The 26,652-nt window shown below is 34.7% G+C and overlaps 1 protein-coding gene across 25 annotated transcripts in view; it reads left to right on the top strand.

Annotated features, from left to right (window-relative positions):
• Nucleotides 1-26,652, top strand: part of Slmap (sarcolemma associated protein) — a 155,377-nt gene that overhangs the window by 120,674 nt on the left and 8,051 nt on the right. For 17 of the 25 annotated variants that reach the window (XM_040289812.2, XM_005317240.5, XM_013361539.4 and 14 more), the window contains 7 exons: nucleotides 2,350-2,430; nucleotides 2,686-2,745; nucleotides 15,191-15,313; nucleotides 17,169-17,243; nucleotides 19,530-19,850; nucleotides 20,436-20,553; nucleotides 24,927-25,098. In XM_040289812.2, coding sequence (XP_040145746.2) covers nucleotides 2,350-2,430; nucleotides 2,686-2,745; nucleotides 15,191-15,313; nucleotides 17,169-17,243; nucleotides 19,530-19,850; nucleotides 20,436-20,553; nucleotides 24,927-25,098 — 950 coding nt within the window. The remainder of the gene's footprint in view (nucleotides 1-2,349; nucleotides 2,431-2,685; nucleotides 2,746-15,190; nucleotides 15,314-17,168; nucleotides 17,244-19,529; nucleotides 19,851-20,435; nucleotides 20,554-24,926; nucleotides 25,099-26,652) is intronic. The other 8 variants (XM_078038347.1, XM_040289813.2, XM_040289809.2 and 5 more) reach the window with 1 other exon arrangement.

The raw sequence follows: 26,652 nt of genomic DNA, 5'->3' as shown, positions 1-26,652 counted from the left end.
GAGTAAATTGAGATTCCAACATCAGAATTTCTGAGGGGCTGCTAAGGTTTTAGGGAGGGTTGTTATCTGGTCAAGGAGAGCCAGGCAAAGGTGAGTTTAGAGCAGGGGAAAGAATTCCAAATAAGATTATCCCTCAGAGTAAGGTCAGGTCAAATAGTTATCTTAGTAAAACAGAAACGAACTTTTAATAACTTTGTGACGAGATGGTTCCCAATTCTATCTCTTAAGATAGAATTAGGTTGGGCTCATCAACACTTGTTTCACTTCAAAGTAAAGATCATAAAATTGTCAAAAATCAGCAAACATCCGGGGAGAGCCATTTTCCTATCTGTTCTTCCAGAATGATTCTTTTTCTATCCATTTATAGAGATTAGGTATACAAGCGTGTTTTATTTGAGAATGTAACTTTGTGATCCAAACCAGAACATTCAGAAATGTCTGTCAGTGGCACACCATAATGTAGCAGAGGTCACAGATTAGGTTCCCATGGGCCTTGATGATCACTTCTAAACTGAGCTTCCTGTCACTTAGCAATTGACTTTTTGACTACAAATGGCAGTGAAAAAAGAAGCAAATTAAGCCACAAATTCTAAGAGTGTTTTAATATGAAACACCCTTAACAAGTTACATTTTAATATATTAAGTATTTTGACAGTAATAGCTATTTTAAATGTATTTCTAATTTCTTTCAAAATGGAAAATATCTCAATTAGAAAACAGTAAATATAGTCACTACAAAAATGTGAAATAATAGTTCAACTATATGAAATTGATAAATGTTCGCCATGAATCTTTCTGCATAGTTATACATACTCTTTTACTTAATAGTAAGTGTATCTTGAATATTTTCCATTCCACAGTATGCACATTTCATTTTCCCATAATGAACAGTATAGTATTAAGCATCAGTATACCCTGCATATACCTTACATAGACTTTTGTTTCCTTAGAAAAAATACTAGAGTTTGCACATTTAAAATTTTGATATATATTTCCACAAATAGTACAAACATATAATATTATAAGAAATAAGCATACACTTAGTGAATTTGTAATCCCACTAGAAAAATAAAATATATACACATAGACTTAGGTATAGTGGCTCATGCCTTTAATCCCAGCAACTCAGGAAACTGAGCAGGAGGATTGCAAGTTTGAGTCCAGCCTTAGTGACTTTCACAAGACCCTTTTTCAAAAATAAAAGGGTTGGGAATACAGCTCAGTGGTAGAGCACCCAGGGTCCAAACCCCAGTACCACTATAAACATACATTTGCAAATAAATAAGACACAGAAAATTAGTAATAAAAATAAACATCATCCTGGAGAAATGAAAAGTATCTTAGAGATAATGAGGACTTCAGCTTTCTCTTACAGAAGGAATAGGCCAAGTTGAGGGTAGGGAAATACTTACTTGAGCAAAAAATTGTAGACTATTATGAGCTGGTATACTTCCCCTATAAAGAAGCTGACATGACTCAAGCAAAACTCCTGTGGGAGTTAATGGTGGGACTAATAGCTGAATTCTGCAACATAAAATTTGCCTGAGGGGTTGTGGAGAATGAGGAAATGCTACAGGATTTTGGGCAGAGAAATTGCCTTCTTTGTAAATGCTGCCCTAAAGAATAGCATAGTATATGTGAATATGCCATTACAGATGAGAATCTGGAGCCTAATTAATTACCAGTCATCTTTAATAAAATGTTGGCCTATAATTAGGATTTTTGAGAGCAGTAAGTTGAAAACTAGGCCTAGGGTGTCTTCATTGGACCTGGCAGAGCATCCCTTGCAAATAAGTACCAAACTTTTAAAAAAGTTTTTCCTCAGTGTGATTCCATATTTATGGTTTCTAAAGAAATAGATTGTTATTTTCTTATTCTAAAGGTATTTGTAACAAATGTGATTTTATAGGATTTTATTACATGAGTATAAATATTACTAAGGCAACCTTCTAGCTAGTGTTTTTATATAATAAAGCCTTTTTCTTTCATCCTCTTTATACAATGTCCACATTGTACTGGTAATTTTGCTATATTTGTTGCAGTTCTCTGAATACTTCAACAAAGCTTGCTTCATTTTTATTTCTAGTTGGCAAGTGGACAACCTTGAACAAAAAAAAAAAAACCAGCCCTCTGCGTAGCAATTTAATTTAATGTGAGCTCCGTGTAATAACCAGCATTCCATTTTGGACTGGGGTAGTGACAAAGTAAGATTCAGTGATCTCAGTTAATTTTAAAAATCTACTGCTTTGCATAATAGTAGATTTTGAGCATTCATACCCTGAAGCGGTTTTCTTGTTATAAGATATTTAATTATAATAAGATTTTTACTTTTATGTTTTTTCTTGGTAGAAAACCAGGCAAGAGCAAAGGACTCTGACTTATCAGATACTCTGAGTCCAAGCAAGGAAAAAAGCAGCGACGACACTACAGGTGAGTTTTAACCTAATGTTAAATAGCAGTTTAGGTACGCAAGTTAATGTAGATGGAGATTTCAAACTTTGTAGGGGAAAAATAGTGCTTTCATTTGTCAATTCACTCCCTTGACTGTTAGATATTTCTTTAAAAACTACTTTTAACTATCCAACTATAGTAGCTGTGTAAATTTAGTTACTTATTTTGATAATAATAGATTGCTGATAGTTCTGAGTGCTGTCTGTAATTATCTCTTTTTTCACCTTTCTATAGACGCCCAAATGGATGAGCAAGACCTAAATGAACCTCTTGCTAAAGTGTCCCTTTTAAAAGGTACTTTAATAGTTTTTATGACATTATAAATCAGGGTATCAAATTCACCTTTTGCCAGAAAAATCTGTGCCATATATTGTGTGAAGTTTTTAATTAAGAGTTTAAAATAGATTCTGTAAAGTAGCAGAAACTAAAATTTTAAATGTTCATGTTGGTGCCCAATGCTTTAAAAAATTATATTTTACATGTAGAATCATTCAGATCATAATTTTAAGATTATGAAGGGCAAAGCAGTCAGTGGTAAAACATGAAATGTTTACATTTGAACTTATTAATATAATGATGATAAGGTAAAAACCTTAACTTTCTAGAATCACCTGTTTGCTGTTTTCATATGGTAACAGTATAAATTTGCTAATTTTCTAATCTCCCTAGTTCTTAGGGCACTCATCAAGAAATTCTGGACCGAGAAATTTTAGATATGGCTAAAATAAGCAATACATGTAATTAAATCTTTTACTTGTCTAACCTCTAAATAGGAATTACATTTATTTCTTGATATTTGTTTACAAGAAATAGGAAATAAATCAATATTTATGAAAGTGTCTTTAAAGTATATTGGGGTGGCTTATTGATAAACCTATGATTATCATCATTTATTCTCTTTTATATTGCATTATTATACACAAGAAAAATTGACATAGACTGTTAGCCCAGTCAGTTAAGCATATCAGAAGTGGTAGACTGACACCAGGAAGCTCTCTGGGACCAGAGCAACAGTAAGAGCCTAAGGAAGTTTCTTTTTGAAGAAGTGCCTATTGTTCTGGCTGAGGTATTAAGAGATATCACAGTCAGTCCCTGAGCTTTGAGATTATATTTGAAAGGAGTCCTAGTTTCACCCTGCATGACCCAGCTCTTGGCCTAGTTGTATAGTGATAGGGATGGAGGGAGATCATCGAGATTTTCTTAGTGTCCTTTAATCTGGACCTCCTGGCTTTCTTTTTTCCCCCCATGGATACTGAAAACTATAAGGCTTCTTGGACTACCTTTGATTGAATTCCACAATCAGGGAAGTTCCTGAAGTCTGCTGGCCCAGGCAGCCAATTGCCAGTTTGTTCTTAAATTTGGTCATGGTTTCCAACACATTTACTGATCTGTACTCTTCTTGGGGGACCTTTGATGTTAACAAGCCATCCTTTTATTCTAGTGTCATGGTAATAAATATGTTAATGTTTGTAGAAGTCCAGGAATCTCGTCTCAGAAACACAATACCATTATTGTATAAAATGTTGTTTCTGATATTGAAAAATATGTCAGAACCTGTGGGCATTTGTGGGAACATGGAAAGCGAGAGGGGAGCTGAATGAATAATGAACACCCGTCATACAAAAGTAGCAATTTTTATGGTGTTTTGTACTACAAAAATTCCCCAGAAATCTTTTTTTGGGGGGGTGGCTGTTACTGGGGATTGAACTCAGGGGCACTCAACCATTGAGCAACATCCGCAGCCCCATTTTTATATTTAGAGACAGGATCTCACTGAGTTGGTTAGCGTCTCGCCATTACTAAGGCTGGCTTTGAACTTGTTATCCTCCTGCCTCAGCCTTCTGAGCCACTGGGATTAAAGGCATGCACCACTGAACCTGGCTCCCAGAAATATTTTTTGCATCCAAGTGCAGATTAGTTTGTAAGTAGCATTTAGTGCTTTTTCGTTTTTATTTTTTTCAGTCTGTTTTAAATTCGATTTTAATTTCATTGCCTACCACAATGCCAGTTATTCATTAAAATTTAGTTGTTTGATGAATTAATTAATAATAGGCCTCTTACATCTAAGTTATGAAGCCTCAAAACCATTAGGAAAATAACACATTCTAGCCACAGTGTTAAGTGAATCCTGACTTTGCCATTTATTTGTAATATGTCATTGGGCAAATTGCTTAACTCCTCTGTGCTTTAGCATTTATTTTCCTCACATTAAATTGGGAAAAACTGTCTTCATAGAATTATTGTGAAGAGTACATACAACAACATACATGGACCATGTTCCATAGTGGGAATGTAATATGTCAACCACCATAATGAAGACACATGATGGTGGTGGTGATGGTTGATAAAACCAAACCTATCTATTGAAGAACTTTCATTAATAGACTAAAATTTGGGGATTTTAAAATATTTCCTACTTTATCATTTAGGTAATGAATCTTTTCCAGTAAATAATGCATCCAGATGTCAAGAAAATAATTTTAATCTATGAGTGTCATAGAAAGGCTAAAATCTGTCAAAATGACAGATACTGATTCTCCACAATATAGCCTAGGGGCTAAGGGCGAGGGCAGGAAGAGAAAGCTGTAGAAGAAAAAGAGGTTTGAGATTTGAGTGTGCAAGAAGGATGGTGGGAATGCAAATACTGCTAGTAATTCTTTCAGGTGCTATCAATGAAGATGGGTCCGAACTTCCTTAACCTTGCTTTATCTAAAATGACAGAACCCTCAAATTTTTCCTTTTTTTTTTCTATATGATGGGCAACTTTTGTTAATGAAACAGTATTTTTATCAACACCTATTGAAAGATTTTGCATCTTGATTTTAAGAACAGTTGAATTAGTCAATGATTGTATATAAAGAAAAATCATCCAATTAGAGCAGGCATATTTTAGAAGAACTTCTAAGAAATAATCACCATAACTCTAAATGGTAATTATGTTTTTCTTTTATAAGAGTTTTATAATTTTCTTAAAAATAATGTGTTTACTGATATATAATACAAACATTATGTTATATTTTTATTTATTTTGTGTGGGTATGCTTTGTAATCTTTCTAATTAGCTTCAGTGTCTTGACATAATTTTCCCCTAAGGAAAGTTTTTAAATTTTTATACCTCACTGTCAACTTTTAGAGCTACAGAAAGGAATTACATACAAGTAGCCCATTATTTTCTCTCATCAAAATGCTTTTTCCAACTTCCTATGCCATAATTTTCATATTTTATTATTTCCCTTTTAAAAAACCAGCAAAGCTTTATTGAGAATTATCATATAGTCTCTTCATATTATTCATCTAGGATTGGGAAAATAATCTAAAGTAGACGAAGCATTCATCATGAGATGTAAATAAAATTATAATAACAGTAGTACATTTTTTTTCTGATATATTAATCATTTCAATCAATTTATGACTTTTTCCCTTGTGGTACTGGGGAATGAACCCGATGATACTCTACAACTGAACTACATCACCAGCCCTTTTTATTATTTTTATTTTGAGACGAGATCTAAATTGTGCAGGCTGGCCTTAAATTTACAATTCTCCTGCCTCATCCTGCCAAGAAGCTGGAATTACAGGCATGTGCCACCATGCCCAGCAACTATTTATTCCTCTTTTGAAAGGGTAATAAAGAGTGGATCAAACTGCAGTTCTCTATGTACTTGAAATCACCCGTCACCCGCCACAGGAAAAAAAAAAATTTATGAAATTCATGGGCATAACAGCACATGCCTGTAAACCCAGCTATTTGGGAAGCTGAGACAAATTATAAATGCAAGGCTAGCCTGGGCAACTTAATGAGAGCCTGTCTTAAAAATAAATGGAAAAGAGCTTGGGATATATTTCAGTGCTCAAGCATTTCTTAAAAATATTACTAACATTTACAAATCCATGTTTGGAATGGGAATAACACCTGTCAGAAGTCAAGTGTACAAGAGCAACCATGTGGTGGAGCATAAGTTCTTGGGACAAATACAGTGAAAGATAAGACTTGGACAGACAGAAGACAGTGTCCAGGTTTGGGACTTCTCTGCATGAAAATGGATGGTGGTAGCAGAAGGAACTTCTAGAAAGTAGAACCAGTGGGAATGACAAAGGAGCCAACAAAAGATCCAACTGTCAAGGAAGAATCCTGGCTGGTTAGAATGAATGGCAAAGCGGTGAGAATCAACTTTGAAGAGACCTTTAAATTAGGGTGCCTCCTCCACCTGAGAATATCTCCTACAGCCTCCTGTATCCATGATGGAAAAAGATTATGAAGGTTGTTCTCAGAAGCCAAGACTTTCTAAAAGAAGAAGCAGTGGTAGTGTTTCCTGCCTCAGCTAGATCACTCCTGTCAGTTGGTATGACATATGTTTTAGCTAGATCAGCCTTCAACAAGCATGCACATGCAAATGGACTGGGGAAAAATGTTTTGATTTGACCCTTTACCAAGTGATTTCAATCACATTTAGAGCAAAGATCAGAGTTTAAGTTAAATCTCCAGCCACCTTTCTGAAGCTAAATTGGTAACACACAGTTTAATTTAGAATAATATTTGGTATTCCATAGACCAAGGGCTAATTAACTTAGTGGGTTCATGCATTATGTGAATTTATATGAGTTACCTTAGTCTAAGAAAAGCTGGTCCCTGGCTCGTACTGTAAATCAAGCAATTATAAAGATGTACCATGTGTACATCTTTATAACAGATTCTGTTAATTTTTCTACCTGTCATAACTCCTAAATAACATTTATTTCCATTTGAATTGTACATCTGAATAAACTGGATTTGGCTTAGGAAGGCTTTCATGTACCTTCATCTGAACATTTTGCATTAATACGCATTATCAGACTTTTCTAAACGTTATAAAGTAGATTAAAATAAACACTGCCTTTCTAGGACAAGAGAGAGAACCCATGAGAGTAGACCTAAGCCACAATAAACTAATAATGCATTTTCCCACCCGACTGTGTGAAATACAATGAGCCTTGACCAACCTTAACACAAAAAGATGTGCTCATTAGTCTTTGGTTAAAAAAAAATTTTTTTTAAATGTCAACTTGGTTGTCTGGAAAGAGGATCTGCACACTAAGTTTGTAGTCATTTGTGTTTACTAAACTTAATTTGTAAAGCTCATAGAAGTATCTCTGCTTCTGTGTTCAAACAACACTATAAAGAGTTTGTATGTTTGCATAATTTGATACATGGCAAATGTTCTAATTAAAATGCTGATCCTTTTCATTATATGATGCAGAGAATTAATTTGCAGATAGTGGGACCATGAGTTAGCATATCTCGTATTTTTGCCTTGATGATATTGTTTCTTTTTTTAATGTATCCAGTAACCAGTTTGATATTTTTATTGATTTTTTTATATATGTGACGGTGGAATGCATTACAATTCATTTTACACATAGAGAGCACTTTTTTTTTCCATATCTCTGGTATATAAAGTATATTCACACCAATTTGTGTCTTCATACATGTACTTTGGATAATGTGTTCATCACATTCCACCATCATTTCTAACCCCTGCTCCCTTTCCTTCCTCTCCCTCCCTACTCCACTATGAATCAGTCTCCTTATATCAGAGAAAACATTCAGCATTTGTTTTTGTGGGGTTAGCTAACTTCACTTAGCACCATCTTCTCCAACTCCATCCATTTACCTGCAAATGCAATGATTTTATTCTCTTTTATTGCTGAGTAATATTTCATTGTGTATATATGCTACATTTTTTTTATTCATTCATCTACTGAAGAGCATCTAGGATGGTTCCACAATTTAGCTGTTGTAAATTGTGCTGCTATAAACATTGATGTGATTGTGTTCCTGCAGAATATTGTTTTTAAGTCCATTGGGTATAAACCGAGAAGTGGGATAGCTGGGTCAAATTGTGGTTCTATTCCCAGTTTTCCAAGGAGTCTCCATACTGCTTTCCATATTGGCTGCACCAATTTGCAGTCCCACCAGCAATGTATGAGTGTACCTTTTTCCCCACATCCTCGCCAATACTTATTATTGTTTGTCTTCATAATAGCTGCCATTCTGACAGGAGTGAGATGAAATCTTAGAGTAGTTTTGATTTCCATTTCTCTAATTGCTAGAGATGATGAAAATTTTTCATATATTTGTTGATTGATTGTATATCATCTTCTGAGAAGTGTCTGTTTAGGTCCTTGGCCCCATTTATTGATTGGGTTATTTGGTTTTTTTGGTGTTACAGTTTTTGAGTTCTTTATGTATCTTAGAGATTAGTGTTCTACCTAATGTGTGAGTGGTAAAAATTTGCTCCCAAGATGTAGGCTCTCTACCCACCTGACAGATTGTTTATTTTGCTGAGAAGAAACTTTTTAGTTTGAATCCATCCCATTTATTGATTCTTGATTTTGTTTTCCTTTTTTCTTTTTTTTCTTTTCTTTTTTTTTTTTTTTTTTTTATTTGTGGTGCTGGGAATTGAACCCAGTGCCTGTGCATGCAAGGCAAACACTCTACCGACTGAGCTATATCCCCAGCCCTGATTCTTGATTTTAATTCTATAGGAGTCTTATTAAGGAAGTTGGAGCCTAATCCGACATGATGAAGATTAGAGCCTACCAGGGTCTCTGGTTTAATTCCTAGGCCCTTGATCCGATTTGAGTTGAGTTTTATGCATGGTGAGAGAAAGGGGTTTGATGATATTGTTTCTTGAAACGTAAGACATAAAACCTGTTCCATTATTATTTTGTTTGAAAAGCAAATATTAGTTTTATTTCACAGCATCATTGAAAAAGGGAAGTGTTCTACTATAGACAAGAATTTGTTTCAGTCAGGCACAGTGGTGCATGCCTATAATCCAAGCAGCTCAGGCTGAGACAAGAGGATTGCAAGTTCAATGCCAAGCTCATCAAAAGCAAGGTGCTAAGCAACTCAGTGAGACCCTGTCTCTAAATAAAATACAAAATAGAGCTGGGGATATGGCTCAGTGGTTGAGTGTCCCTGAGTTCAATCCCTGGTATCCAAAAAAAAAAAAGTCTGTTTTAATATAAGACTATAAACTTTAATGGAGGTGAAATTACGTATGAATCTTCATTATAAAAGGATTCCTTGAAGCAAAACAGTCCTCTTTTAGTTGTTGCAGTAATTCATTTACCATTAATAAGCTTATAATAATAAATGCAGAGGGACAAGATAAGTTGATACAGGAATTTAAGCAGAAATGGTTGAGGCTTCTTTTAAGATGATAACATTTTGATTGGTAATTTCAAGAGACCTTTCCTAATTATAAAAAATAACAAATATGAGAAAAGTTGAAGAGAACAAAAAATACCCATATATGCCCATTAGCTAGATTTAACAATTGTTTTATCATATTTCCTTTTTCTTCATTTTCTTGTGTGGTGGTGTGGACATACTAGGGATTGAACCTAGGAACATTCTACCTCTAAGCTATATCCCCATCCTGCTATCTCCCTCTCTCTTTTTTTTTTTTTTTTTTTTTTTTGCCTTAATTTTTGACCAGGGTCTAACTAAGTTGCTGAGGCTACAGTCCTCAGCCTTCCATGTCTCTGGAATTTCCACCATAGGTATATACCACATTGCCTAGCTTGCCATATTTTTTTTTCCTTTTTTTTTTTTATTTTTTTTTTTTTGTACCAGGGATTGAACTCAGAGGCACTCAATCACTGAGCCACATCCCCAGCCCTGTTTTTTGTAATTTTTTTAATATCTTCATTTTATTTTTATTTTTATGTGATGCTGAGGATCAAACCCAGGGCTCCCCTCACATGCTAGGTGAGCACTCTACCGCTGAGCCACAATCTCAGCCCCTGTTTTTTGTATTTTATTTAGAGACAGGTTCTCACTGAGTTGTTTAGCGCCTCACCATTGCTGAGGCTGGCTTTGAACTGGCAGTCTTCCTGTCTCAGCCTCCTGAGGTGCTAGGCTTACAGGCATGTGCCACCACACCTGGTTTTTCTTGTTTTATCACATGTAAAACCTGTGAAATTTTTTTTTATTTTTTATTCTTTTAGATGTTAATGGACCTTTATTTTATTTATCTATCTATATGTGGTGCTGAGAATCAAACCCAGTGCCTCACACTGTACCACTGAGCCAGAACCTCAGCCCCAGAAATTTTTATTTTAACTTTTTACTTTGACATAATTCTAGACTTAAGAAGAGCTGCAGTAAGAGAACAAAGAATTCCATATGCTTGTTCAGATTCTCCAAATATTAACGTTTCACCCCTATCTGTTGTTAATATTTTAATCTTTTCTTTTCCCTCTCTTCTCAGCCTGAATCATTGAGTCAGTTGCAGACATTATAGCCTTTATTCCTAAATACTTCAATACATATTTCCTGTTTCATATGATTCTCAAAATAAAGTAAAAGTTAACAGTGAAATATGCTACTATTCTCAAATTACTTATAGACCTTATTCACAATTTGAAAGCTATCTCAATAATGTATTTTATGACAAAAGACAATCCTGCATGATACATTGCATTCGATTGTCCTCTTTTTTCTCCCTTAGCCTAGAACAGTTAGTTCTTCAGTCTTTGTGTGTGTGTGTGTGTGTGTGTGTGTGTGTGTGTGTGTGTGTGTGTATGCATGCATGTGTGTGTGTGGTGCTAGGGATTGAACCCAGGGCCTTGTGCATGCAAGGCAAGTACTCTACCAACTAAGCTGTACTCTAGCCCACTTCAGTCTTTCTCTGTTTCATGAAATTGATATTTTTCAAGAGCTCAAGACAGTTAAAATGTTCTTCTGTTTATATGTTTAACGTTTCCTCATAATTAAATTCATAAGTTTTTGGCAAGATCAACAAAGTAATATTAGGTATTATTATATCAGGAGATACCTGATATTGAATTGTGCACTGGTGATATTAACTTTGAGCATATGATTAAGGTATTGTCTCCCTGGTTTCTCCAGTATAAAGTTATTATTTTCTATTTTTAACTATTTCTTGTGCAGAGCTATTTTAAGATTATGTAAAAGTCTAACCCCTCAGACTTTTTTTTTTTTTAATTTTCTCAGTAATGGTGATTGAATTTGAGTCCTCACACATGCCAGGCAAATACCCTACTGTTGAACCACATCTTCAGCCCAACTTCTCAAACATTTATTTATTTATTTTATTTACTTATTTACTTACTTATTTATTTATTTATTTTGGTACCAAGAATTGAACTCGGAGGGCAGTCAACCACTAGGCCACATCCCCAGCCCCTTTTTGTATTTTATTTAGAGACATGGTGTCACTGAGTTGCTTAGCACCTCACTTTTGCTGAGGCTGGCTTTGAACTCACAATCCTCCTACCTTAGCCTCCCAAGCTGCTGGGATTACAGGAGTGCTCCACTGTGCCCAGCACCTCTAAGAATTTTAACCACTTAGTTTTAGCATCTACTGATGATTCTTGCCTGATGAATCATTACCTTAATAGTTGCCAAATAGTGATTTCTTAATTTTATCATTCCTTCTATGTGTATCAGCAAGCTTTTTACTATGTCTTTTTTTAAATATTCTCATTTATTTATGAGTTATAATTTGGTATATTCTGTCATAAACTCTGTTATATACTCTGTCACTGTCATTTGCTTTGATGCTCAGCTTGTCATATATTTGGCTAGTAGGAGACATTTGGGTTTTGGGGACTTGGGTTTTGTTTTGTTTTTGTTTTTTTTTTTACATAACCCAGTACTTCTTTTATCTCTTTCTCACTTCTGGCCCAAAAGTTATTTTAGGTTCATCTTGTACTTTTTCTCTCTTATCCCTAAAATCAACCATTTCTTCAGAGAACTCTGGGAGAAAATGGTATTTAGAAACCAAGATCTTTAGTGTTTGGTGTCCTCATTGCTACTGGTGTGTCATTTCTTCTAAGCCCACTCAATAGACAGACTTAAGAAATAGATGTGTAGGGCTGGGAATGTAGCTCCTTGGTAGACTGGTTATGTAGTATATACATGGCCCTGGATTTATAATCCCCAGCACTGTAAACAGGAAAAAGTGGGGAGGGGAGGAATAGATGTGGGTACATATTTATATGCACACCTCCATATTTACATGTATATTTATTTACATAGTATCACATAAATTCATATTAATTTTTTTAATATCTTTATTTTGTTTATTTATTTTTACGTTGTGCTGAGGATTGAACCTGGGTCTCACACATGCGAGGCGAGCGCTCTACCGTTGAGCCATAACCCCAGCTCCCCAGCCCTTTTTTATTGTGAAACAGGGTCTCGCTGAGTTGCTCAGGGACTCACTAAGTTGCTGAGGCTGGCTTTGAACTTAAGAACCTCCTGCCTCAGCCTTTTGAGCCTACTGGGATTACAAACGTGTGCTGCCATACTTGGCTCCACAATATAGTTCTTTGATTGTTTTTAGAATACACAGGAAATAGATTCATTGGATACAGAGGCATACACCTATATAATCCTAGTGATGCAGCAGGCTAAAGCAGGAGGATCACAAATTCAAGGCCAGCCTCAGCAACTTAGCAAGGCCCTAAGCAACTCATCGAGACACTGTTACAAAATAAAAAATAAGGGCTGGGGTTGTGGTTCAGTGGTAGAGTACTTGCCTAGCACATGTTAGGCCCTGGGTTCAATCCTCAGCACTACATAAAAATAAATAAAATAAAATCATTATGTTCATTTATAATTTAAATAAATGAATGAATAAATAAATAAATATTAAAAAATACGAAGAACTGGGAATGTAACTGAGTGGTAAAGCATCCTTGAGTTCAATCCCCAGTACCCCCTCCCATTAAAAAAAATTATTGAATTATTGGCCAATGTTTCTGTGTAAAAGAAAGCCATATGTAGGTCTGCTTGTTTTGTTTTTTGATTGTTTATTTTTTATGTTTATCAAGTTGGGGCAGTAATCCTTGACATGGGACCTTTACCTACTAGGGGACATTTGGCAATATCTGAAGACATTTTTGTTATGATTCAGGGAGGTCTCCTGACATCTGGGTAGAGACCAGGGAAACTATTAAATATCCCACGATGCACAGAGAAGCCACCACAGCAAAGTATTATTCAACCCAAAATATCTGCAGTGCAAAGGTTGAAATTAACACAGCTAGGAAAATATTTACTCAACAGTTTTAAGTAGGGTTTGTTTGTTTGTTTGTTTGTTTTTCTTGTCAAACCACTTGAAAGTAAGATACAGGCATCATGACACTTGTTTCTTTTCTTTTTTTAATTTATTTTTTAGTTTTAGGTAGGCATAATATCTTTATTTTATTTTTATCTGGTTCCCAGGATCAAACCCAGTGCCTCATGCATGCCAGGCAAACACTCTACCACTGAGCCACAACCCCAGCCCAACACTTGTTTCTTAAATACTCCTGAATATTAGGGCACTGCCTTACATGATGACTAAATCCAGAGACATAGACCAGGACCTTGCAGACTTCAACAGACAGTATGGAAAGAGTTGTCAAATAAAATTTGTAGCTGGTATGACAGTGTCTCTGCCACTAAAAAATTTCTGCTTGTGTTCCCCCACCCTGACCAAAAGAGCTTTTAAAATACAAATTGATAGATTGACTAGCATAAATGAACCCAGAATCAAAATTTTTGACAGGGAAAATAGAATGTGACCTATGAGTGTGAAAATACATGCATATAAGTAATATCTGAGACCTACTATAATTTTTTTTAAATTTTTTTTAGTTGTAGAGGGCACAATACCTTTATTTATTTATCTTTATGTGGTGCTGAGGATCAAACTCAGGGCCTCACACATGCTAGGCGAGTGCTCTGCCACTGTGCCATAACCCCAGCCCCATGAGACCTACGGTAATTTAATTGTGAAGAAATATTCTCAGATCTATTTTGAAGGACCAAAGTTTTTATGGCTGAAGTACTTGTAAAATAAAGTCATTCTCAAATAGAATGCAATAGAAGAATATGGCTTGCCTGATTTGTTTATCCATCAGTAGCAGAAAGATTAAATAGAATGGAAGATGAGCAGTGAAATCAGAGAGGAAAGTGGTTAGGGGAAGTGCCATATTTGAGATGTAATGCTAGATTTAATTTATTTCAGTAAAACCACTTATATCATTAATAGTTCAACATATATTGATCTGTTATGTGTGTAGAGTTGGGGAAATGGTGATGATGAAGTAGGCTCAGTAGAACTCCCAGCCTCAGTTTTTATTTTGTTATGTAACTTAGATAATGATGCTAAACTCTTTTCTTTTTTCTATCCTTCCCTCCTTCCTTCCTTCCTTCCTTCCTTCCTTCCTTCCTTCCTTCCTTCCTTCCTTCTTTTTCTTTCTGTTTCTGTTTCTTTTTTTCTTCTTGAAGAAAAGTTTATTTTGTATTTCTATTTCCAGTTAAGTTCCAAATGAAATTTTTCTGACTTATCATAAGTTTTAAAATCAGTGAATGGCATTATGCCTATTTTATGGAATTCCAGTCTTGTATCAGCAGTACATGAGTAAAATATATCACTTAATATATATTAATATATGTATTTTTTAATTCCATTACCATGAATTACTAATATATGTGTGCATAATCATTTTGTTTGTTTATATAACTGTATTTGTATTCTTTCTCCAGGGTAAAATGACTAAAATACTTACTATAATTTTTTTATGCTTACTATAATTTGCTTCTAAATTTTACTTAACTCAGTTGTGCTGTTATTTAACTATGCATGTCTAAATATGAAAAAAGATTGCCAGTCTTTGATTGTAGAGATTGTTGTGATACTAACTCTTGCTTTTAAATTAAACATGTTTCTGTCAGATGACTTGCAGGGTTCGCAGTCAGAAATTGAGGCAAAACAAGAAATTCAGCATCTTCGCAAGGAATTGATTGAAGCCCAGGAGCTAGCTAGAGCAAGTAAACAAAAATGCTTTGAACTTCAAGGTGAGATCAAGATTACTTTGATTTGTCAGGGGATGTGAGGAGGCAGCTCAATATGGCTAGGTGGCCCCAATCTTGGAGTCCAGAAGTGTGGGTCCTTGTTCCAGGTCCACAATTTTATTATATATGTATGTGATCTTAACCACTAGTTTTGGATTTCAGGGCATTTTAGATTTCAGATTTTCAGATGAGGGATGCTCAATCTGTGCAACAAAAGGAGAAAACATAAAATAAATTTCTAAGTTTTAGTTACATGTAACTTTAGATACTCAGTACAAAGACAAGGGAAATTTATATTCCCTCTGATGTTTTGGTATATTCTTCAGTAAATAAGAGGAACCAAGCAAGATTATGGCATAGAATCATCTAACATCCAGGCCACTTTCTTTCCTAGTAACTCACTTATCAGTGTCACAAACCAGTAGAGTCTCTGCTGTTTCCCCAGAGCTTGTACTTATTTACAGTAATTACCTTTTTTGTAGTTAATTAATATCATGGAGCATCTTGAAATGAGAAAGTGAATGACCTATGGAGTTCTCATGTTTTCTAAGATGGTCTTCCTGATCAGGAAGAAAATTAACATCCCAGGAAGAAACTGGAAACTTCTTATTATTATTCCCTGCTTCATAAAGAAATTGGTATCTTAAAGATAGTGACCTAGCTCAATGGAAGAGTACTTACATGGCATGTTTGTGGCCCTGGGTTTGATCCTCAAAACTATCAAACGAAAAGAAAAAGAATTGGCAGTGTTCCTTTAACTTGAAACTTTTTGAATATCCAGGCAGTGTGTGTGTGTGTGTGTGTGTGTGTGTGTGTGTGTGTGTGTGAGAGAGAGAGAGAGAGAGAGAGAGAGAATATGAGCAGGAGAGCAGGGGGTACTGGGGATTAAACCCAGAGGGACTCTTATCACTGAGCTACATCCCCAGCCCTTTTAATCTTTTGAGACAGTGTCTCACTAAGTTGCTGAGGCTGGTGTTGAACTTGGGATCCTCCTGTCTCATCTTCCCAAATCATTGGGATCATATGCATGTACTACCATGCCTGTCCAGCTAATATATTTAATTACAATGAAACTATATTTAGCTGTAAGCAACAGTTTAGTTTGGTGCTTACTATGTGCTTGGCAGTAAACATGAGGATTTTAAGACTTTTTTAAAATATATATATATTTTTAAAATATATATATATAATATATTTTTAAATATAAGCTAAAAATGGATGATTAACAGTTATGAAGAATGCTTCTTATGAAGAATACCAGATACTGGGCTGGGGCTGGGGCTCAGTGGTAGAGTGCTCGCCTAGCATGCGTGAGGCACTGGGTTTGATCCTCAGCACCACATAAAAATTTAAAAAATAATAAAATAAAGATATTGTACCCACCTATAACTAGAAAATAAATATTTTTTAAAAATACCAGATACTATCTTAGTAGTAAGATGTTTAGAAACTGTACTACTCCATACCTATAATCCCATTGACCCAGGATGAGGAGGCAGGAGGATTGTGAGTTCAAGGTCAGCCTCTGCAATTTAGCAAGACCCTATCTCAAAATTTAAAAAATAATAAAAAGGACAGGGGATGTAGCTCAGTGGCAGTGTCCCTGGGTTTGATGCCTACCACCAAAAACAACCAAAAAAAAAAAAACCTCATTTGAATAGCTTTATTATTTACTACTGTTTTGTGTTCCTGAAATCTTTGAACTGTCTAACTACTAATACTGATAATACTTATTGCTTAAGTATTAATACTGTTGTTTGTTTCAGTAAGCTTTAGGAGAGTTTCTTAGGCATTTTCAGCTGCTCAATTCTGAATACTTTAATTCATGAAATTAGATATACTGTGTTTTTATTTTTAGCTCTTTTGGAAGAAGAAAGAAAAGCCTATAGAAATCAAGTTGAGGAATCTGCTAAACAAATACAAGTTCTTCAAGGTATGGAGCATTCCAAGGCTATCTGAGGTTGTTATTGTTTGTTTTTAGTATTCAAAAGGAATAGAAAATAAAAGTACATAGGGTCCCCATTTGTTATGGCTTTGGTTCTTCTTTAGAACCTGACAGAACTTGGCTCTTGGAGCTTTTTTCCTTAAAGAAGATATAAGGGAAGATTCTCCAGTAATCCATTATTAGACACCTGGAGTGGAAAGAGCAGGGGTGAAGATTTGGATTGGGTAAGACTTGACAATTTCTGGTTTATGCCATGAGTTACTAAGGAGAAAGCCTTGGACAGGAAATCTGTGTGAGCTACACTTGTGCCTCTGCACTTTTATATTGCTGGTGTCATTTTATCTAATAATGCTCAAAACACACCTATATTACAACATGGAATAGAACAATGGTTTCTGTACTGCCTTTGTTGGTAATGGCTGCTCTTCACACATACCATTTTGCTGTCTCTCTGGGTTATCACAGGGTCATTAAAGAAATCACCAGAATGACCCCTGCCTGCCAAATGTCTACTTCAAGCTGAAATCCCTGGTCTTATAAAGCTATAATCCTGAGATAACCCAGGAGAAATCTTCCTTTCCTGTGCCAGTGTAAAATTCCTAAAGCAAAATTAATCTGCCTTCATTATCAAAGAAGGAATCAGTATTATTTTAAAACTTTAGCTGAAGAAGTAAAGTGAGAAGAAATTAAATAGACAAGGAATAAAACTTCAGAAGAGATGGGGAATCATCATGTGAGCTGTTTGATATTTACCCAAAAATACTACATAGAAAAACTAGTTTTTTGAGTCCTGATATTTTTGAAGTGGGACATTTGAGTTATTTAAATTTTTGAATTTTATTATGGTCAAATTAGAATTTTTAGGGTAGGTTGTCTATATGTTTTAAAATTGAAAACTCTTTAAATTCTTACTGTAGTTTAATGCCATTTATCCTTTAGCTCATATAAATTGATTTACATCTATATTTCCATCAGATAGCGTGTATGAACAATTTTCAATAAAAGTTCCATGACAGTGCTGCATTTATCTTAAAGCTATATTGCCCAGGCATCATTGACTGCCCTCTAGTGCCAGCTTGTATATTTTGAAAATTTATCAACAAGACTCATCTATTGCCATTGTACCTTTTAAGATTTTGAACCTGTTACTTCAATCTTTCCTACAAACTTAAAAGATCTATTGTCATCTTTAGTGTTTATGTTGCAACCTCCCTCTCCCCAAGCCCTAAGTCCTCTTAAATTATTTTATTATGCTTTGGAACTTTTTGTATTCATAATTTCCTGTTGTTATGGTAACCAATACTAGTATGCTGGTTCTGAGCCAAATATGACTTTATACAGATTGTTTCCAGGCTGGGTCATCGGGGCACAAGATCTGATCTTTTAGAAACACACCTCTCTTAATTTAGAGATAAAATTCATTAATTCTGTAAGTTCATTAATTCAACCAATAGTTTTTTATTGTTCACACTGCCAGATATTTGGGATAGAGCAGTGAGCAAAACAAAGGCCCTTGTACACATGAGGTATATCTTCTAGTACAAAAGATCAACAGTAAACAAAAAATATGTAATGTGTTATCCTATAAAAGCTTTGAAAGAAAATAAAGCAGAGTAAAGGACTACAGAATGAAGTATAGCTAATTTTTAGATAAGTCATCAAAGAAGACCTCTTTAAGGAATTTTTAATTTAAGGAACATTTGAACAGAAAAATGAATCTTATTAACATCAAATGTTTAAAGCTTACCATTTGACCAAGCAATTCCACATCCATGATTCATGCTAAGAACATTATCAGGATTGCATTATGAGCAGGATTGTATGTAATGATTAAAAATTGAAAGCCTAAAATGTCTAAAATGAAGGATTAGTTAAGTAAATAACAGAGTAACTATTTTTGTTGAAAGATTTTCATCAGCTGGAGGATATAAAACATAATATATATTTAGTGTTATATATATTATGACCTCTCCTTAATGTTTTTGTATTGCATATAAAGATGTAAGAATAAGCTGGAAAATACCAAAAATGTGAGAATTAATTTTCTCTGTGTGGGGGGAAATAAAGATCATCCCCACACACACACTCTTGTATTTTGGCATTTTCTGCATCAAATGTGGATTGTTTATATATTTACTTAACAGCAACAGCTCTGACAGGTAGGCTGTGCAGTAGCAATAATCCTTTATTGGGTTATTTTATTCTTAATAAGATATTCTTAATAAAATCATTTTCTGTGGACTAATAAAATAATAGATAAATATACTTTTGTAGGCCAGCTGCAGAGGTTACACATTGATATTGAAAATCTCCGGGAAGAGAAAGACGGTGAAATCACAAGCACTAGAGATGAATTGCTTAGTGCCCGAGATGAAATTTTGCTGCTTCATCAAGCAGCTGCAAAGGCTGCTTCTGAGCGGGACACTGACATTATTTCTTTACAAGATGAGCTTAAGAAGGTGCGAGCTGAGCTTGAGCGGTGGAGGAAAGCCGCATCTGAGTATGAGAAAGAAATCACAAGTCTGCAGAACAGTTTTCAGCTTCGATGTCAACAGTGCGAAGACCAGCAGAGAGTGGAAGCAATAAGATTGCAAAGTGAGTAAATATTTTATTTACATAAAGCTCTTAACTCCTGACAAAGATAACATTATAACTTAAACAGAATAACCAAGCATGTTTTTCTCTTTGACAGCAATCAATTATATGAAGCAGTATAATGGGGCTATAAATATAATCTTATTCTACAAGTTATACAATAAATTGCAATTTTTACAATTCTGTTCTATACATTTAAATATTATATAGTATTAAAAATTATCTTTACAAAGATGAAGTAGAAAAAAATACTATTCAAGATGATGGAACTTCCTTGAGGTATAAATGCAAAGTAACAAGAATCAAAAAAATAGCTGGGTAGGGCTGGGGTTGTGGCTTAGTGATCGCGCTTGCCTGGCATGTGTGAGGCACTGGGTTTGATTCTTAGCACCACATATAAATAAATGAATAAAATAAAGGTCCATCAACATCTAAAAAAAAAAAATTTTTTTTAAAGCCATGGAAAACTACACATGCTTTAGTTGGGGGGCGGGGAGTATGTTCTCTAAAATATTTCCTTTTATCCTTTGAATAATAATAGAAGTTATGTTTCTGTATTAATAAAATGTTTTGGGACTATTTTAGGTGAACTAGAGAAGTTGAGAAAGGAATGGAATGTATTGGAAACCGAGTGCCATTCTCTAAAAAAGGAAAATGTTTTGCTGTCATCGGAACTGCAGCGGCAAGAAAAAGAATTGCACAAGTATGCAAGAACTCTATTTTAACTTAAAAATATTTGTCTTAAGGGGCTGGGATTGTAGCTCAGTGGTAGAGCACTTACCTCACACGTGTGAGGCCTTGGGTTTAATCCTCAGCACCACATAAAAATAAATAAGTAAATAAAATAAAGATATTGTGTACTTCTACAACTAAAAAATATTTTTTTAAAAAATTGTCTTAAATTTTTATCTAAATTAAATATAATTTTGATACTTAAATACCTTTTGGGAGCAAAATGTTCAACCAAACTCTGTTTGGGTTTTAGCTGGGTAACCATGCTAATAAATAAATACCTCTCCATATTTTTCTTCCACCACCATCATCCTACATGTACTTTCCTTTTGATGTAGTCATGGAATACAGATTCATTAAATGTCCTCTCCTCACCAAAAAACAAACAAACATCAAAGGTCTATAATTAGTCATTGAACTTGACCTATAATCAACTAAATCTTTCAAGTATCCAGTACCTTGCAAGCAAACTGATAAATGCAATGGCTTTACACCAACAAATTAAGTGGAGTCCTGTTTTACCACCAACATTTGCCATATTTAAATAAAATGCAAATTTGGTTTCTTTAAAATGTGGTCCATAGTAATTAATGTTAATTTTTAAAGCAATGTTTGTATTCTAATTCAGAATCATGAAAATTAACATATTTCTTTTTGAAGTCACTCTTAATTAATTTCAGCTCCCTCCTCCACCACCCAAAAATGGAAATCACTCTTATTAACTTTTGTGTTTTCATTCCTAGAGAGCATTAAGTTTAGCAAAAATAAAAAACAAACCTTAGAGGAAAATAATGACAGTACTAGCTATATCAGAAAATAATGGGTTTTTTTCCTATTTATAAAAACAACTGTAATGTTGATTATACATTTAAAACATTAAGAATTGCTGGACTCAGCAGCACACATTTGTAATCCCAGCAATTTAGGAGGCAGAGGCAAGAGAATCACAAGTTCAATGCCAGCCTCAACAAAATAGCAACACCCTGTCTCAAAATTTTTTAAAAAAATAAGATAAAAAGGACTGGGGATGTAACCCAGTGGCAAAGTAAATAAATAAATAAGAACTAACTAACTGAAGGTACAAGAGGTACTGATTTCTTCTCTGCAGTTCCTCCTTACAATGCCATGCATTTGCAATATGAGTATCTATAAAGCACTTTTATTTTCTCTTCTAGTGTTATAATTTTTCCTTAATCTTTTCATATACTTTTTGTGTTACTTTTTGAATGTGGGAAGATAATTAATAATAAAGAATAACACAGATGTTTGTTTATAATATGTAAAAGTTCATAAAAGCGCTTCAAAAATATGAATAGGACATAGCCAGATGCAGTGGCACAAGGCTGTAATCCCAGCGGCTCAGGAGGCTGAGGCAGGAGGATCTCAAGTTCAAAGCCAGTCTCAGCAAAAGCAAGGTGCTAAGCAACTCAGTGAGACCCTGTTTCTAAATGAAACTCAAAATAGGGCTGGGGATGTAGCTCAGTGGTCAAGTGCCCCTGAGTTCAATCCCTGCTAACAACAACAACAACAAAAAGCTATTTATACACACACAGTTGTGTGTATAAAATATATTATTTTTATGTTATATATAATATTTACATATTAAATATATACTTATTCATATATACATATATATGAATAAGACATAATAAAGGCCCAAAACACAAATGTTTATATTTATATTCATATATACATATATATGAATAAGACATAATAAAGGCCCAAAACACAAATATTTATGTGTGTGTGTATAAGAGAACACATTTGGACAAATTATTTGGTATAAAATGTGTATAAAATGATGCACAGATATCAAAGTTCTTCATGTTTAGAAAACAGTAGGAACTTGGTAAATCCAGTTCGGTTGATATTCTAGCAAGCAAGAAATAACAGTGTTTAATTATTAAGGTTGATTATTTTAATTATTCTTGTTTTAGAAATATTGATATTTTAAAGAAAGTGTTGAAAAACAAGTCTGCAGACTCTTTGTGATTATATGGCCTAAAAATACTAGGCTCCAATCAAGCATTATGACATATCTGTAGTCCCAGCTACTCAGGAGGCTGAGGTAGAGGATTGCTTGAGTCTAGACGTTTGAAACTGTGGGGAACATAGTGAAGCCCAGCTCAAAAAAAGGAACAGTCAGCCATGGTGATACATGCCTGTAATCCCAGCAGTTTGGGAGGCTGAGGCAAGAGGTTCGAGGCCAGCCTAAGCAACCTAGCAAGACCCTCTCTCAAAATAAAAAGTAAAAAGAACTGGGGGTGTGTCTCAGTGGTAAAGCAACCATGGGTTCAATCCCCAGTTACGTCTTCGCTCAAAAAAAAAAAAAAAAAAAATCCCATAAAAGAAGGCTACCTTCTAAATACTACTTAAATTCTGGGGAGGCTTACCAAATAAATTTAGAGAACTGCATCAGAAATTTTAAGAAACGGAATCTATCTTATATACTCTATGCAAGTTTATTCAGATGACCAATGATCTATTTTTCTGGATCCTAAAAAAAAGGAGCCACTACAAGGTCTTATATGCCATTGAGTTCCTAGCTATATTGCCCTGACATCATCAGAATCACCCCTAAGAATCTGTCTATCATATAATCTGATATAGTCAGGATAGAATTTATACTGTATCATATCTCAGTTACAATATTAAATCTGATACTGATTCTTATGATCCATTCTGAAAGACCATACACTGTCACCTTAAAAACCTTACCTTTTTGTTGTTTGTTTGTTTGCAGTACTAGAGATTTAACCCAGGGCCTCAGACATGCTAGGAACCACTATAGCACTGATGTGCATCTCTTATTTTTAATTTTGAAATAGGATCTCAGTAAAATTGCCCAGGCTGGCCTTGAATTGTGATCCTCCTGCCTCAATCTCTGGGATAATGGGTATTCACCACCAGACCCGGCTTGAACAAGGAATTTTTATTTACGCATATCAATCTATTTTCCTCATGTATAAATAATAGTTTTATACCAAATTATAAAGTATTTATATAATTTAAACTTCAGAAATTATTGAGTTCAGCCCTCTTGTTTGATATTGAAAAACATTGACACTTCCCTTTTGTTATTTGTATCTATATAACATAGTACCTGGCACAGGTCTAAGCACAAGAAATGTTTGTTGAAAGAATAAAATGTGGGGCTGGGGTTGTGGCTGAGTGGCAGAGCACTTGCCTAGCATGTTTGAGGCACTGGATTCAATTCTCAGCATCACATATAAATAAATAAATAAATAAATAAATAAAGATACATCAACAACTAAAAAATATTTTTAAAAAAGAAAGAATAAAATGTATTGCTGGGGATGTGGCCCAGTGGTAGAGCACTTGTCTCACTGGGTTTGATCACCAACACTGCAAATAAATAAATAAACAAAGAATAAAATGTACCCATTAATTGACTTGCTCAACATCCCACCGTTAAATAATAACAGAGCCAGGATCTAGATACAGCTTCCTAGTTCTTTACACCATGCATTTCTCCCAGTTTGATGTTACTTCTCATTTGAGCAGGTTTATCTTTATAAGTTGATAGTAACACCAAGCTTTTAAGTTCCTTCCACCCATAATATTTGCCATAATATTTGTTAAACATACAAGAAAGTAGTTGAAATGTATATATTCTTTTTCTAGGGAAGACCTATTTCAATCTTTTAATGATACAATTAATATAATTTTATAAAGCAAAATATATAATAACCTCCTGTTTTATTTATTTACTTATGTTTGTTTATTTATTTTGCAGTGCTAGGGATTGAACCCACAGGCTACCACTAAGGTACATCCCCAGCCCTTTCATTTTTTATTTTAAGAAAGGTACTCACTGTAGCTCAGGGATCTGAGGCAGGAGAATCACAAGTTCAAGGCCAGCCTCAGCAATTTAGCAAGGCCTTCAACAAATAATAAGACCCTGCCTTAAAATACAAAGGACTAGGGATGTAAAGGATGCGGCTCAGTGATAAAGCACCTCTTAGTTCAATTCCTAGTATCAAAATTAAAAAAAAAATTAAAAAAAGAAAAAAGGACTCACTAACTTGCTGGGGCTGGCCTTAGACTTAAGCTCCTCCTACTGCAGCCTCCAAAATCACTAGGATTATAGGCACGCACCACCACTCCTGGCTTCTATTTTTAAAATTTCAACCTTTATATATTATTTGATTTTAGCTTTCAGGGTGTTTTAATGCTTTTTATTTATTGAAAAAGTCTCATTCTGTTTTTTAAACTTCCTTCCTCCTCTGAAATCCTGTCTCACCTAGTGAAATATTTAAGAACTTGGACTTCTTGCTGTGTCCAGTTTCTACCTGTGAGTGACTATTGATATTTATGTTGCAGTTCTCAGAAGCAGAGTTTAGAGCTTACCAGTGATCTCAGCATCCTTCAGATGACTAGGAAAGAACTTGAGAACCAAGTGGGATCTTTGAAAGAGCAGCATCTTCGGGATTCAGCTGATTTAAAAACTCTTCTCAATAAGGCTGAAAACCAAGCAAAGGATGTACAGAAAGAGGTAAAGCGAAAAGACATTATGAGCCCAATTATGGTTGGACTTAAAGCCAAAAGCAAATCAGATATCCATGCTAGTTAGAAATAAAGGGAAATGGAAGTCCATTACTTGTCACAAAGTTGACACTTGAAGCATCCCTGCTTGATGATTTCTAGCTGTATAGCATGGTCCGTGTATAGAGAATATATTAGTAGGGTTTGGTCTCAAAATTACAAATATATAAAAGTACATTTTTATTTTTTCTTTACCAGTTGATCCAATGTTTATCTTGCAAAGAGATTATCATATTTAACTTAGAATTCTTTTGGAAAGCAAGCTGGGGCCATACTATATAATGCTGGGGTTATGTCTGAGTGAAACTAGCCTAAAAAAAATTACTTAAAATTTACCTCATACCCAGCCTGCCAAACACACTTTCTGACTTTTTACTTTCTCCTTTCCATCCTCTTTCCCCTTCTTCACAAATATGCATACTCAATTTTCAAGGCATTTGCTTAAAACCTTGATTTGGGTGACTTTTTTAAAAAATCATGTTAAAAATGCTGAGGAGTATCTTTGGTACAGAGATCCTACCCAGCTTCTTCCTAAGCAACACAGGTACCTTTCCTTTAAGTTGACAACAGGGCAGTAAGACCTGTGATCAATCCTGCTAGTCTCAGATCACTCTCTGCATTGTCTCTGGCCAACCCAGGGAATAGAAAGGCTGATAAAACTTATATGCTCATCTGGGGACCACCCCAGCTACAGACTCACTTAAAGGAAAGATGCTTTATAAATAAGAAAAAAGTTGAAGACAACTTTTTGTCTTTAATAATGAATTTTCCCAAAATTGTTTTTTGAAGATCTGTTTAATCAATGCAGTTTTTCTTTGTGCTTTGCTTTCCTTGTAGTATCCTGAATTTTGAAATGGTTACTGTTCCTCTGTTTTTGTGTTTGTTCCTAAAGATAAAAACTGTAACTTTATTTATTTTCATGTAGGCATATTGATTTTGTAATGTGTCTGTCTTACCTTGCTAAGGATATGTGTTTTAGGAAAATTATAATTTTTGTTGGAACACAAATTTTGTGCCAAAGTAAATATCCTAGTATTTAATACTGTAAGCACTTTGTGTCCTTCCAGTCCATATGCCATAATTCTTTGAAAATCTGGGAAGAATGCTGTGGTTGGAAGGTGGTTCTGTTGTGTGTTACTATGGATGCATTTAGCCATTTTGTTCCATTATTTGTTCGCCTGTTTTGGGTCACTGAGCAATCAGTGCAAAATGCTTTAATTGTTTCCACAAATGGCAGTGGCATGTTGTCACAGTGTCTAAACTGTTGGTAGTCTTTGGATTGCATTAAATGCAGCACATTTAAAAATGTCTGAGCTTGTCAATATGTTTCCTATTTTCTTGTTCACTGTTTTCCATTGTGAAATGATGTGTAGCCATCATATTCTTTGTACTTGTGAAATTGCTCTTTCTGTTTGTCCTGATTTCAGTGTATTAGATACTAGTCTGTAACTAAATATTCTTTTCTGAGGTTCTATTTCTGTGTAATCCACTGCAACCTAATTAC

The sequence above is a fragment of the Ictidomys tridecemlineatus genome, chromosome 2 (assembly GCF_052094955.1).
Source record: "Ictidomys tridecemlineatus isolate mIctTri1 chromosome 2, mIctTri1.hap1, whole genome shotgun sequence".
NCBI classification, from domain to species: Eukaryota; Metazoa; Chordata; class Mammalia; order Rodentia; family Sciuridae; genus Ictidomys; species Ictidomys tridecemlineatus.
This window is presented reverse-complemented; position numbering and strand designations above follow the sequence as displayed.